The sequence below is a fragment of the Triplophysa dalaica genome, chromosome 9 (assembly GCF_015846415.1).
Source record: "Triplophysa dalaica isolate WHDGS20190420 chromosome 9, ASM1584641v1, whole genome shotgun sequence".
NCBI lineage: Eukaryota > Metazoa > Chordata > Actinopteri > Cypriniformes > Nemacheilidae > Triplophysa > Triplophysa dalaica.
This window is the reverse complement of record NC_079550.1, coordinates 23,034,009-23,049,102: the sequence shown is the minus strand read 5'-3', so window position 1 is coordinate 23,049,102 and position 15,094 is coordinate 23,034,009. Positions and strand designations below refer to the sequence as shown.

Genomic DNA, 15,094 nt, shown 5'->3' with positions numbered 1-15,094 from the left:
AGAGAGAGAGAGTCTTTATTCCCTCTAATTCTCTTGTGTATGTGTGTCATGTGTTTTTTTTTTTCCATTAAAAAGTGAAGAGCTTTTAATATATATATTATAATGTCAACAATAATAGCGTCAACCCTGTTACTGTAACCCTGTGATCTTTCGGACATGATGTTAATCATTCTCAAAGTAATATTTATTCATTTTGTTCTCTGGCGATGACCAAATACAATTTAATTACACTTTACGCCAATGTTTTTCACTTCCAAACTGAATAATTTCCCCCTCACCATTTTCCACTTTCGTTCTTTTTACTCTTTTAATTTTTTAATAATTGTACATATTTTGTATAACTTTTATCCATTGAATGGTTTCTCATCTTTGTCTCACAAACGCTCTATGTTTGTTGTATTTCGCTCATTTCTCACGCATTGTTGCAGTATTGTTACAGCTGTGTAACGCTCACCCTGGACAACATGTACTGTACCATTCACCCTGCAGAACACACACACACTTATAGGACAGACCCCCTCTGTGTGTTTGCGTGTTTGTGTGAATGGTGTCACAGTGATGAATCTGAGCACGTGCAGACGAAACAGCTCACTTTGTGTTCGTCTTACCCACAGAGCTGGACCTCAAACACCTCTCTCTCTCTCTCTCTCTCTCTCTATCCCTTTCTCTCTCTTTCTCTCTCTTTTTAAGGCTTTCTCTTAAAATCATCTCTGCATGTAAACAGAATAATGTCAAGAAAAAACTGTTTTCTTGACTTTCAAAATGAGTTTGCTGGGATGAGTTGTGAAGAACCTCATGAGCATCTCCTCTGCTGCTGTGATGTATTACACCTGCTGCACCGTCAGAGAGAGAGAGAGAGAGAGAGAGAGAGAGAGAAATCTTTTCTCTTTCTCTCGGTCTGACATGAGCTGCTGTTCTTCGTCCTGTCGTTTTTCTCTTTCGCTTTGTTCCTTTCTCCCACTTACCAAAAAATTGAAATTCTTCTCACACTGCAGCATGAATCAACCTACTGTTGTACAGCCAAACATCGCTCTCGCTCTCTTCCTCTCTCTCTGTGTTTGTTTCGCTTGTATATCTTCTTTTTTCAGTTGTTCTTCATCTTTTCTTCCTCTCCCCTAGTTTTAGTGTTGACCTTTTTAGCTTTCCAAACGGCTTTTTGTGTGTGTCACCGCATGCAGCGCTTTTTAAAGTTTTCTTGTAATTTACATTTCCCAGGATGCTTTAAGTATTAAGTTGTGCCAAAAAAACGTAAACGCACGCATGCACACAAACACACACACACACACACACACACACACATGACTGTAATGACCTGCTGAGGCATTGGGTAAATCTGACTTGAGACCTTTTTCTCAATAGTGTGTGTGTGTGCGTGTGTTAGCGCGTGTGTGTGCGTGCGTGCGTGTGCATGTGTGTGCTTGTGTTTGTGTGTGTGTTTTAGCATGTTCCTCTCTCTATCTCTATCGTCCTGTGTGTCAAATGTTATTTTTGTTATATATATTCTTCTGTTGTGGTCATGTGACTGTTGTTGTCTGGCTGTCGGTTGAAACACACAGATGTATAGCTCTTCATTCTCTCTGTTCTTACTGCTGCTGTGTTTCCGTTTGCTTTATTTACGTCTTTTCAGAAGTGATTTTTTGCGCTGCCATGGTTGTGATATTTTTGAGTATCACATCATTCTCTGTTATGTCATTAAAACCTGCTAAACATCACAACACAAACACCTAAAGGAATAGTTCATTATGACTATTAAGATTATTGAAACACTGTGACATGTGTCTTCGGTCGGTTTATTCCAGTATTTTGTGAGCAGCTGTGTGATGTTGAATTTTAGTTAATGCATAATAGTGCTCAATGTTTTGTGAACCTGGGCCAAGAACCAAACCAACCGTCATGTTCCAGACACCAGCTAAAGGTGACATGAGAGACCCCACCAACCCTTTAACCCGTTTAAACCAGGTCTTTCTGCCACTTCAAGCTGGTTTAAGCTGGATATTTTTTAGCGGGCGAGGGATTCCGAGAGATTTTTCCTGTCCTGTGTTCTTCTGCTGACAGAGCAACACGCCCTTCATTCAGTACAGAAGTGTTGAACAGGGCCACGGGGTTGAGGAAGTTTATCAGGTGTCACTAACACACCTGCGCTTAAACAGAGAGGACGAGATATTTAAGGGAAGTGGTGTTTCAAAGAGATATGAGAGCGAGAGATGTGTGACAGAAGACTAATATGATTATTGACCTTTGCCCTTTTTTGGGCGTGCATGGAAACTCAGATCTCCGCAGGTCAAGAGTCTAAAAACCCCTTTTCTCCAAAAACACAAAACACACCATGTCAGCAGAACACGCACATTGTTGGATTGTATTGCTCCTCGGGTTTGTATGAAAGAATAATTGTTATTACAAAAGGGCGTGCGTCTGTGAAAGAGAGAGAGAATAAAATGTAAAAGAAATACACAAAACACACAATTTACCAGGGTAATCCCTTCTTAAAATACCATACTACAGTTGCTCTTGGTACAGTCAAAGTGTCTTTCACGAAAAGCTCCTTTCACAGTTTGAAGGACACCCCCCATTCATCTGTTATGACTTTCCCTTTAGTGTTTTGTGAATACCGTGTTTACCGTGGTAAATGTCAGTGAGGGAGGGTGTGTACAGAATATAACACTGTCAATCTCTCTCTCTCACTGTCTCTCTCTTTCTATCTCTCTGTAGATGTATGGGCGGTACACTCAGGAACTGGGTGTTTATGCAAAAGAAGAGGCGGCCCGACTGCGAGAGGATGGCCGTCACCGCCGTTCCATCTCCGAACGCAGCCCGTCACTCAAAGTGCTGGAATATGAGAAGGGACGATGCGTCAAGTGTCGAAGTGAGTCAAGTCCCCTCCACAACGCTGGAGCCATGGTTGTGCGCACTATGCAACATTCAAACAATTTCAACACTTCACCAACACCACATTCTCTGTGTCTTAACCATTTCAGTCAGTCCTGTTACCGTAGCACGTAAAACACACCCCTTGGCGTCTTTGAGGCGTCTGTTTTTTGATTCTGCGATTTTTAGCTCCGTGTTTGCACATCGGAACAACATGTGATCGCGGTAACAGCCAGGGGCGGACTGGGAAGCAAAGTCGGCCCTGGATTTTTCGGCCAACATAGGTCCTCCGCCAATTTAAGCGTTACATTCATACTTGTCCGACTCGCGTTGCATGCATTCGCGTTTATAATACGTCTGCCAGTCCGCACCTGGTCGCGGCCGTTCTGGACTTTGACAGAATCTCCTACTGGTCAGTCCGCCCCTGGTAACATGGTTGAGATGTTGGCTATTATGGTGGACATTGATTTACAGTATAACAGCACATATTTACGTTTGTTTCATATCATATTGCTTATGACATCATATGTCATAGCAGAGTCGTTTCTGGTTATTGGTTTAGATGTATATTTTGTGTGATTGTTATAAATGAACGTTTTAACTGATGGTGATGTGTTTGTCTGTGATAAAACAACAGCCATGAGATGTGTCGCTTTAAGTCCACTTATAAAAAATAAGCATGAATTTACTATAGTTCAATAGCTTTGCGGTGTAAAACCATAGTGAGCACAAAATCACTGTTCCACCACAATAACCCCACAGTGTTACCGTTCTATGTGTGGCAATCAGTCCGCCAAAAAAACACTGTAATAATAGCGTGGAAAATATTCCTAAAGGTCATGAGTGATTTGGTTATGGCGTACTTTGACCCTTTAATCAAATGATCAAATGTTAGATAAAGATCTGACGTTCCGCTTATAATATTGATAGCGCAAATGACAGAACAAAGATCTTCAGAAGAGTCTCTTTACGATTGGACTGAATTCATCACGCCAGGCCGCATCACCTGCACTCAAACACAACAAACATCCAAACTTTGAGTTTTCTGATTTGTAAAGTGAAAGTGCAGTTTGAAACACACCTGTAATGTTGAATCAATGTGATCGGAGCGCCCTCTGCTGGCCAGAATAACACTTACGTCACTTTATAAGACAACATGTTTGCACCGAAATACCACAATGACTTAAATAATTAAAAAAAATATATATACTTATACTACAATATTGGATCTATAATTGATTACTTGTTGTAATATATATAATGTGTTTTACTTAAAATAGTTTGAACTTGACGTAGCCAATTCAGTCGCTCTTGTATTTAGAGACAATCTTACAGAAAATTCTCTTTTTACGGTTAGTATCACTGATAAACATCCTAAATACATTTTATTTTTCAATAATAGCACTATCAATATTGCAGTCAGATTATAAACCTACAGACAGTTATTATTAGTCTTGTCAATGTACCTTAATCTTATTGAAAAAATGTGAAATAATACCATGCTTACTGGATATTAAATAATTTAGTGTTTCTTGATTTCTATACAGTCTTATTTCTGTAATGCATGTTAAGCTGCTTATCAAAATTCTGACAAAGCGTTGAAAAAAAAACTTTACCATAGTAACCGTGATAGTGTGGTGAAAACGGTGGGTTTTTTGTAAGTGTGTGTTCACAGTCATTTCATTATTCTGGTCATGTTTCACCACCACTTCTAAAGACAGTTTTGCGTCAGTTGTAGTTTCAGTGTTTGTCCTGATGGGGGTGTCATCGTTCCACTGAGTAAAGGTGATGTAAACTGAACGAGTGTGTGTGTGTCGTTGAGTGATTGTGTGTGTGTCAGGGGATTGAGAGAGAGAGTCTGGACTGTTGGACGGTCCAATTATCACCGAATAACCACTAGCCGTTTCACTTTCTGTGTGATCCAACAATGACATCACGCGCACACACACACACACACATGTCCGGTTCGTCTCTAACAGATGTGACATCAGCAGGAGGTGTGTGTGGTGCCACAGGTCACCATGGTTACTGGGTCGGTTAGCAGGCGGCCACAGAACTGCTCCTCTCATCAGACGGATGGATGATTGGTGTGTTGTTGTCATGGTAACAGTGAAACGCTAAATAGATTTCATCATCAGTACATCATCAGTACAACAAACTATCACCTCCGAACATCACCATGACAACCGTATAGTTGATCTGTCTCAGATGCGGGTTCAGTCATCGTCAACAATGTGTGTGTGTGTGCGTGTTTGTGTGCACATGCTTGTTGAATGTATAGAATGAAATGTGTTTTCAGACTTTCTGTAATCAGCAAACAGATTTTGTCGCATGTGGGTGTTTGTGTTAATGACGGGGACGGGGCTTTTTTCTCATCCGTGTGTTCCTCTCTCTGGCTTTTAATTTATTTTTCTGTGTCCTCACACACACACACACACATGCAGGCACACACAAACATACGCATATACACACCAAAAAGCGCAAGCACACACTCACCGACGCACACACACCAGCAAGATTCAAATAGGTTTATTGGGATTTTAAAAAGAGTCTCTCTCTCTCTCCCTCTTTGCGTCTCTCTCAGGGTATTCGTACGCCCTGGAATCCACACCTCGGGCCTTTTTTTCTGGTAAACAAACCGTCTACAAGTGCCATTGTTAACATTATAAAAAAATTAATTGTCATTTCCCAATTAACTTGTGTCCTCATCAATAAAACAAACTTACATCACCCCTCCTGTACTGTGTATGTGTATGTGTGTGTGTGTGTGTGTGTGTAATTACACAATGAAGCGTTTATGCACTGATATCATTTAAAGTGAAGCTCTTATTCCAGTAGTTATAGTGGATTGTGCGAAACGCTTCATGCTTGTTTTGGTTTGTTTGTTGGTTTTAATGGAGTGATGTCCAATAATCTCATCTCACTGCAGTCGCTTCAGGAAGTCAGATTTTATCATTTTCATTTACAGCGAGTTCACTTTAACAAACTGATTACACAAGGACCGATTTATTTGAGTCGTAAATCAGAGTCGTAAAACATATTTTGAAGAATGAATTATAAACGGTTATAGTCTTAAATAGCGTTAGTTGAGTTTGATGATGTCCTCTGAGATAATTGTCATAAGAATCAATAGGATGAAAAGCCACTGGGTGCGAAACACACACACACACTTACATTAACTCATGGCTCTCATTACATTGTCATAAACGAGACATTTAGAAGTTCTGCTTGTCAAACAGCTTTCGCTCTAATATGCTCTCACATCCCATTGATATAAAGTTGGAGGCTCATTTCAGAAGCTAATAAATGAGACGGACGTGTGTGTGCATGTTAGATCTGTCTCCTGTAAGTGTTCGGATGTGCTGCTTCTCTCTCTCCATCATTTGGTGAGTCATCTTTGGCTCTTATCGAGGTTGCCGTGGATACTAACAGCATCCCTGTGCTTGCTTTCTGGAGGCTGAAATGCTTTTCCAGACCTGCTGCATTCCAGCTAAATTAAGAATTAATCTTTTTGAAATGACGACAGAAAGTATGAACACAAGTCAACAACAACACACACATGCACACACACACACGCACGCACGCACACACACACGCACACACACTGTTTATAGGAAGATTGTGAACTAACATGTTTTCATCAATTTTGACACTACTTGAACTTATTGGAAACTGCTGCATTGTGGGTAATGTCCGGAGTGAGACCGATGTCAGGTATAGGTTATTTGTGGGTAATATCATCTATCTGAAGTGAGACAGTAGTCAGGTACATGTGCATTGTGGGTAACGTCCTCTATCTGAAGTGAGACAGGTGTCAGGTGGAGGTGCATTGTGGGTAATGTTGTCTGTCTTTGTGAAGTCTGTACAGTTCACTGTCAGAGGTTCCTCATGTCTCGGGTGGGTGAGGACTGGATCTTTCTCATTCTGCTGGGTCTGGTCATGGCGCTGGTCAGCTTTGTTATGGACTTCTGCATCGCTCTTCTCTTACAAGGTGAGTGTGTGAAGATCATCGCCTGAAGGAGACTGTAACTGTATTCACTAAACGCTTCAAGTTTGTGTCTCAAAGACGCTTTGTCAGCTAAACATTCTCTTCTTCAACAACATCAAACACGTCCTCAAGTTTCTTCAGGGCTTTTCTGAAGAATGTTGCAGAATGTAAAATTTTCAGTGCAAACTGTTTTATGGCACATTAACATACACCTGTCTCTCTCTCTCTCTGTCTGTCTGTCTACAGCACAGAAGTGGATGTACGGTGGTTTGGACAGTAATGTGATCTTACAGTATCTGGCGTGGGTCACTTATCCTGTGGTTCTCATCAGTTTTTCTGCTGGATTCACACACATCGTGGCTCCTCAGGCCGCCGGTGAGACACACACACACAGCTCTTAAGTATTCAGGGGTGGTTTCTCTATCGATTGATGTGCCTCTCGTTCAGGGTCCGGCATTCCTGAGATGAAGACGATCCTCAGAGGAGTGGTGCTAAAAGAATATCTCACTTTAAAAACATTTGTAGCCAAAGTGGTCGGTCTGACATGTGCGCTGGGCAGTGGATTACCTCTGGGCAAAGAGGTGAGGTGAACACACACACACACGCGCAGACACGCAAACACACACACACACACACACACACATGTTGCTATTGGTGGTTTACAAGGATATTCCATAGACATAATGTATTTTATAGTGCACAAACTGTATATTCTATCCCCTAACCATGAGAATCATTACAATTTTTGTGCAATTTTCAATAAAACATGTAATGTTTTGTTAATTTATCATTTTGAAATAAAAGGACATCGGCATGTCCCGATAATGTAGGGGGCGTGGCCAAACACATGAATACACACCACATTGTATACGTGCGTCCCCATAATGCAGTGCACATTCACTCACGCACACACACTCACACATACACCCGAACACACACACACACACTCAAACGCACTCATAAAAACAAACACATTCATAAACACATACACACACTCACTCAATCACACACACTCAATCACACACACATACACACAAATTCAATAAATCACACACACTCACACACACACACATACACACTCACTCACTCACTCACTCACTCACAGATTTCTGTTGTGTTTATGTTTCTGATGTGTTTGCATGTCTTCTCTCGTAGGGGCCGTTCGTTCACATCGCCAGCTTGTGTGCCGCTCTGCTCTGTAAATTCATGTCATTATTTGGTGGAATTTATGAGGTAATTAAAAAAAAAAACACGTTTATCACCACACTTTGTGTTTGTGTGTTAAGTCCTTTAAAGATGAGGTAGCACACGCAATTTCTGCCAATCTCATATTTATCTTTAGTACCTATACAGTAATATTGGGAACTTCGTAATTTTCAAAGAGGGTATAGTTTTATCAAATTTATAAAAGACAGACACACCTGTGTGATTATTTCTGGAAAAAGACGAGCACCTGGAGGCATGCATGGGGTACGGAACTACAGCACAAGCACACAACACATCATTGCATTGTTGCCGATTGCTAACAAAACACAAACATATGACTTAGCTTGACTTACACTAACAGTGTGAAGAAGTCAGAATTCATGAAATAGCATACAACCTCTTTAAATGTATTTTCTTCTGTACAATATGAACACATCCACGTTAAAAGTGTTTACCAGACTGTAATTGTTAGGGATGTATCGATTCACTGTGAGCAAGTTGAAAATCGATTATAATATGTGACGATTCAAGCCGGTTAGGATGTTAAATTAATCGCAGTGCATGGCGTACTGCAAAAACTTGGAAAACGTGGATATGCTGATATGTCTTAAATGTAAAAAAATCCAAGAAAAGCAAAGACAAAGTTTGTTTATTTTAAAAAGACTTGTGAAATATTATAAATTTTTATTTGTTTAACAATTTTATTTTATTTTAGTTATTAGACATAAGATATATTTTTATTTTACAAAGAAATGCAGAGCATATGAGAAAGCAACATAAGAAGAAGGAGCAAACCAGGACCGCTTTCCACAAAGATCCTTATAAGTTTGTCAGTAGCATCTTTTGCAAGGAGAAAACTAGGACCCTTAAAGTACCTATAACAGATCTTGAGGAACACCTACGGTAAATGTATTCCGACAATCAGAGCCAATCTCCATTCCAGAAGAAATGCCACCAATTCAGCTACCAGAAGACCAGGACACAAGGCCCCCTAAATGGGTCAAAGTTGAGACTGCAGTAAAACGGGCAAGATCAGCTTAATCTCCTGGACCCAACAGCACACAATACAGGATCTACAGGCTGTGGAAAGCCTTTGACTTCTTTCACGTTCCAGAGCAGATAACAAAGCGGATTGAGGCATATTTCCAGAATATCCAATTCTTTATTACCACACAGGATAGTACTACCGCGTGGCAACAGCTGGAGGTTGGCATAATGGGAGGTTGCACAATTTCACCACTGGCTGTCAGAATGGCAATGGAAACAATAAACCGGGCATCGTGTTGGGTGGTTGGAGGAAAATTAGTTGTGCCTACCTCCAATTAGTGCATACATGGATGACATGACAACCATCACAACAAGCAAAACATGTACAAGCTGCTGCTGGATAAGCTCAAGGAGAACATTAGTTGGGCACAAATGGAGGACAAACCCAGCAAATCCCGCAGCATTTCTATTGTCAAGGGCTGGCTTATCAACAACCGGTTCTGTATAAAGAGTGAGCCCATACCAACGGTCATGGAAAAGGCCATCAACATCCTTGGATGGTGGTACACCGCAAACCTTAAAAAAGCTGAACAGATCGAGACAGATAGTGGACTCAAGAAAATCAATAATACAGTTCTTCCTGGGAAGCTGAAACTGGTGCTTCCAATTGGGCTTGTTGCCACGCCTGATGTGGCCAATTTCAATGAATGAGCTCACGGTGTCTCACGCCAAGCCCCTGGAGAGATTTGTGAGTACACAAGTGAGGAAATGGCTTGGGCTACCAAGATTCTTTAGCAACATAGGGCTGTAGGTTGAATGGAGCTCTCTCTCTTCCCATTTCAAGCCTTGTGGAGGAATATAAATGGACCAAACAAGGTTAGAGAGGACGCTCAAAAAATCCTGTTATCCCTGTGTAAGAGATGCTGCTCTATCAGTAGCGACAGGAAGGAAATGGAACCCAACAACTGTGGTTGGAGATCCGAAGGCAGCCCTCAGACATGAGTGCCAGAGTTACACTTGCACAAGAAAGGAACAGCGTCACCTTGTAGTGGAGGAGGTTCTGCGTAAAGAGGAAGCAAGTAGATGCGCCAGAGCGGTCTCTCAAGCCCAGCAAGGCCGTTGGATGTGGTGGGAATAGAGACCAAGAGAGTTGCAGCAAATGCCATGCCCACAAAACGCCAAGGCTAACTTGCTAATAAGGCAAACCTTTATTTGTGAGGGGCAGAAACCGCGGGCAAAGCCCTTAACCCCAGATTCAGGTCTGCTGAGTATAGCCAGGGATTGGGAAAATACGAGTTGATTTAAACCACAGACTTACTTTCCCTTGGAAATCGCCGCAACCTACCTTTGGCCGGACATGGTTCTGTTGTCCAGCTCCAGTAGGACAGACTAGAGCGTCTCTGTCATTAAGGAGTGAGGTTTACCTTGCACAGTCTCGCTGGCCAAATCAGAAGTTTGGCTTATTGTGTTTATTGTTCAGTTCGGTATTGTGCTGGTTTGCATGTAGTTTCATTTTATGTGTGTGTTGAACAGAACGATTCAAAGAACCTGTTGTTGTTTATGACGTGTGTTTGTGTGTATGTTTGTGTGATGAAAACAGAATGAGTCCAGGAACACAGAGATGCTCGCTGCTGCTTGTGCGGTCGGGGTCGGCTGCTGCTTCGCTGCTCCTATTGGAGGTGAGGACACTGTGTGTGAGTCTTTGTGTGTGTGCGCGTGTGTGTGTGTCTGTCTGTGTGTGAGTGTGTGTGTGCGTGTCAGTGTGTGAGTCTGTGTGTGTGTGTGTCTGTGTGTGTGTGCGTGCGTGCTTGTGTGTGTTTGTTCGCGTGTGTTTAATCTTCAATTAATAGTGTGATGTTAGCATATGTGCTAGTTTACAGTACTGATCAGAATTGTTTTTTTCACAGGCACATTAGTTATTTGTGTTGTCTTCAACAACAGTGTGTGTTTGTTTCAGGTGTGTTATTCAGCATTGAGGTCACATCCACATTTTTTGCCGTCAGAAACTACTGGCGAGGATTCTTCGCTGCTACATTTAGTGCCTTTATCTTCAGAGTTCTAGCGGTGTGGAACAGAGACGAAGGTGTGTGTGTGTGTGCTCACAGGCCTGCGTGTGTGTGTATTAACATGAGCGAGCACATGTGATGTTGATGTTCTCTCTCTCTGTCTTTGTGTGTTTTCAGAGACGATAACCGCTCTCTTTAAAACCCGCTTCAGACTGGATTTCCCCTTTGACCTGCAGGAGCTTCCGGCCTTCGCAGTGATCGGGTCCGTTCTGTCTTCACTTCTCTTCTGCAGATTAAAAAATGCTGTTTTCAGCAAGTTAATCGTGTTTTAAGAGTGTTTTTTAACTGGCAAAACAAGACAAAAATGCTTAAGAAAATGAAATGAAAGACAGTAATAGATGTTTATGTGTAATTCTTGAGATGACGCCTCAGAGGAGAGAACGGTAGGGGAGCGGAGGCGTATCTTAAACAGAATAAAGACAAACTGCACAATGAAGAGATTTGATTCTCTCTGATGTGATTTAGTGTACAGTATGCAGTATTTTTTAGCCGTGTTGTACCCAACAGATGTTTGATGAGAACACGCACACACTGTTCTCTTCTAATGACTCCTGTATTATGAATGTATTATTCATAAACATTTGTATTCCAGTCGTAATGAATATGCATGATGACATTAGCATAAAGCATCATTGGTGTAAAATCCATCCTATCAAGTGCTTCAGTTAAACTTGTTTTTAACACTAAAATCTGCTGAGACAAGCTGTCCCCATTTATACAGCTTCTATTTAATGTTTCCATATACTGTAATGAAATCTGTCTCTCTGTCTCTGCAGGATTGCCAGTGGATTTGGTGGAGCTCTGTTTGTGTACCTGAACAGACTGATTGTTCAATTTATGAGAAAACAGAAAACCATCAACAAGTTCCTGATGAAGAAGTAAGTGACATGAGTGTGTTTGTGTGATGTTTGATGCAGCCATAGACTGTCGAAAAGTTGGACGACGCGACCTCATTCACTTCCATTGTAGAAAACGGCCGAGTTATGGCCGCTGACATATAGCGCCGATGATGTCATTTGGAGCCATTTTGAGAACAATCATGGCCGCCATATTGAAGGGCCGTTCCAAAACAAAGTGCCCATAACTTACAACTTCAAAGGGCCATTCGGAATACGCCATTTCGATGGGTACAACTGATGGACACTTCCTGCCCCCATGATTCTTAGTGCAGAATTTTGCATGGCGACGGCGCCTCCCTATAGCCACGAAATGATGATGCACTGTACAATCTGTACATGGTTTATAGAAGTCTAATATTAGCTACACAGCGAAAAATCAACCAAATGAAGGCGTTTGAAGCACACGTCTTTAATTAAGTGTCAAATATACACGTATTTAATGCATCACGTTATTAAAAGCAAAAGATTCCGAAAATGGGATGTAAATCTGCTGTCATTTAATTAATAAGTAAATTTTTTATACATTTCATTTTATTGAATAAGTTAAACATATGTTGCCATGATTTGTTGTTCATTTAATTTTTTACAGGGTATCTACAGAGGCCTTGTATAGGCTATGAGACCCATAAATTACGTAAACATAAATAAAACATTTGTCAATACATTGTTCTTTCATCTGCAATACGCCTCGGAGACGTCTGCTGTCAGATGTCATAAAGACATGTAGATGATGTCTATATGATGTTTATGATTTAGTATGGATGTACAACTGCTCCTTCTGAGATGTTTAGCGGTTGAATCTTTAGCAGAAGTCTTACAGACGTGTGCTAGCTGGGGAGAACGTTTGAATCGCGTCTTTACAGCCTCATGGTTTGAAGTGCAGTGAAACCTCTTCATTGAGAATGACTCATAAGTGGGTCAGATAATGTCTCCGGAGAGCATGAGGTTCAGACTGTTGTGAATATCTTTATTTGTTCATGTGTGCAGGCGTCTGTTGTACCCGGCGCTGGTCACTCTGCTGGTCACAACACTCACCTTTCCTCCAGGATTTGGACAGTTCATGGCAGGACAGGTAACGCTTTGTTGTTCACACTCATGTTAGTTAATAATGTTGATCATTCAGTGCTACAGCGTATCACAACGTTCTTTCCCAGCACCCAATCCCCTCTCCCTCTAACTTCTGTCTTCCTCTACACTGTCGTATCGATATGAAAAAGGCCCAAAATAACTTACAAGCATTTAGCAATTTTGTACAAAAAAAGGTGTTTTAGTCATCCGGCTAAACAAACACAAACGGCCCAGAGAAATATTGCAGTTTATTACATTATGTTGTTTCCATTGATCTGATCTGAGCTGCGACAGGACGTCTGTCCACATCAGAGGCTCTAAGAGGCATCACAGCTTTTTGGGAGTTTATATAAATGAAGCGTTTGTGACATGATTTCCCTCTTGCAGCTCACACAAAAGGACACACTGGTGTCATTCTTTGACAATCACACATGGGCAAAGCAAGGAATCACAGAGGACTTCATATACAACAGCCACTCGGCCGCCTGGAAACATCCGCAGGCAAATATCTTCATCGTCCTCGTCATCTTCATCGTCATGAAGGTAAACACACATCTGTGTGTGTGTGTGTGTGTTTGTATGCTTCTGTGTTCAGGATTGTGTCTGTTTGTTTGTGTGTTTGTGTGCCTCTGCGTGTGCATGTTGGTGTGAATGTGTTTGTGTGCATGTGTGTTTGTTTGTCTGCTTGTGTGTTTGTGTGCATTTGTGTGTGTGCATTTGTGTGTGTGTTTGTATGCGTGTGTTTGTATGCGTTTGTTTGTGTGCGTGTGTTTGTGTGCGTGTGTTTGTTTGCGTGTGTTTGTTTGCGTGTGTTTGTGTGCGTGTGTTTGTGTGTGTATGTATGCATGTATGTATGTGTTCTTGTGTGCATTTGGGTGTGTTTGTGTTTGTGTGTTTGTCTGCATGATTGCTTGTGTTTGTTTGTTTGTGCGTACATGTGTGTTCGTGTATTGTGTGCGTGTGCACGTGCTATACTTTAATCGGGCACTACCTGCGTGAGTGTGTTAACTTGGAAACCTCATCAGGACCAGGTCGAAACCTGTCACAGCACTGGAAGGGATGTCGTGTGTGTGTGTGTTTCTTTGTGTGTGTGTTTATTTGTGTTTTTGTGTGTGTGTGTTTGTGTATTGTGTGAGTGTGCACGTGCTAAGACTTTGATCGGGCGCTACCTGCATGAGTGTGTCGCCTTGGCAACCTCATCGGGACCAGGTCGAAACCTGTCACGGCAGAGGAAGTGATGTCGTCACCGTTGCCATGGGGACAGCTGCACTGTGTCCTTATGCCGAATATAAACCTTTGCCTTAACCTGTTGCGTGTCTTCAGACTGTTCTTGCGATTGTCCTTAAAACATGCTGAAATGTCCAAAAGCTAATTTGATCATCAAAGGCTCATAAATCATGCTTTACCTTCAATACAATTATCACAGTTTAGTATGAAAATAAAGTCTGGATCACAGCCGTTGAAAAAGTTGCGAAACACTTTGATCTTGCTGCCATGTGATCAGGTGATTCATGGAGTCGCTTTTAATGGGTTTAAGTAGTGGAGGCAGCCGTATTTGCATAAATTTCACTATATACCAACATGCACTGATTATTAATTTGATTAAATTTAAAATAACATTTTGTGTTTTAACCGAATGCAGTCATCTGTTTCTATGATCATCAGTACATACCAATGTTTAATTATCTTAACACATTCACATATTTTTTTTATTACAAAAACATCCTTTTAATAAAACATCAGTTTTACAAAGATGTATTTCATCAACTTACCTGCAAATGTGTTTGGGAAACACTGAATTGAAATAGCATCAGTAGATTGAGCCCTCCATGAGACGAGTTACTTCCGCATTCCATTCTTCCAACGGACGTCTATGCGAGTGTCATATACATACTCTTGATCACTTCAGGAAAAAATCTCAATTCTGTCTTTTATCCTCCTCATGTATTTGTAGATCTTGTGAGATCTTCAGTGGCACATAATAGAAGATATTTTGAGAAAAGTCTCACTGGTTT

General features: G+C 41.3%; 1 protein-coding gene across 2 annotated transcripts in view; it reads left to right on the top strand.

Moving 5' to 3' along the window:
- Nucleotides 1-15,094, top strand: part of LOC130428496 (chloride channel protein 2-like) — a 37,298-nt gene that overhangs the window by 7,656 nt on the left and 14,548 nt on the right. Inside the window, exons 2-13 of one of the 2 annotated variants that reach the window (XM_056756586.1) lie at nucleotides 2,710-2,863; nucleotides 5,450-5,494; nucleotides 6,725-6,856; nucleotides 7,100-7,228; nucleotides 7,301-7,434; nucleotides 8,009-8,086; nucleotides 10,647-10,725; nucleotides 11,004-11,129; nucleotides 11,230-11,314; nucleotides 11,889-11,990; nucleotides 12,999-13,083; nucleotides 13,467-13,622. In XM_056756586.1, coding sequence (XP_056612564.1) covers nucleotides 2,710-2,863; nucleotides 5,450-5,494; nucleotides 6,725-6,856; nucleotides 7,100-7,228; nucleotides 7,301-7,434; nucleotides 8,009-8,086; nucleotides 10,647-10,725; nucleotides 11,004-11,129; nucleotides 11,230-11,314; nucleotides 11,889-11,990; nucleotides 12,999-13,083; nucleotides 13,467-13,622 — 1,305 coding nt within the window. The remainder of the gene's footprint in view (nucleotides 1-2,709; nucleotides 2,864-5,449; nucleotides 5,495-6,724; nucleotides 6,857-7,099; nucleotides 7,229-7,300; nucleotides 7,435-8,008; nucleotides 8,087-10,646; nucleotides 10,726-11,003; nucleotides 11,130-11,229; nucleotides 11,315-11,888; nucleotides 11,991-12,998; nucleotides 13,084-13,466; nucleotides 13,623-15,094) is intronic. The other variant, XM_056756587.1, reaches the window with a different exon arrangement.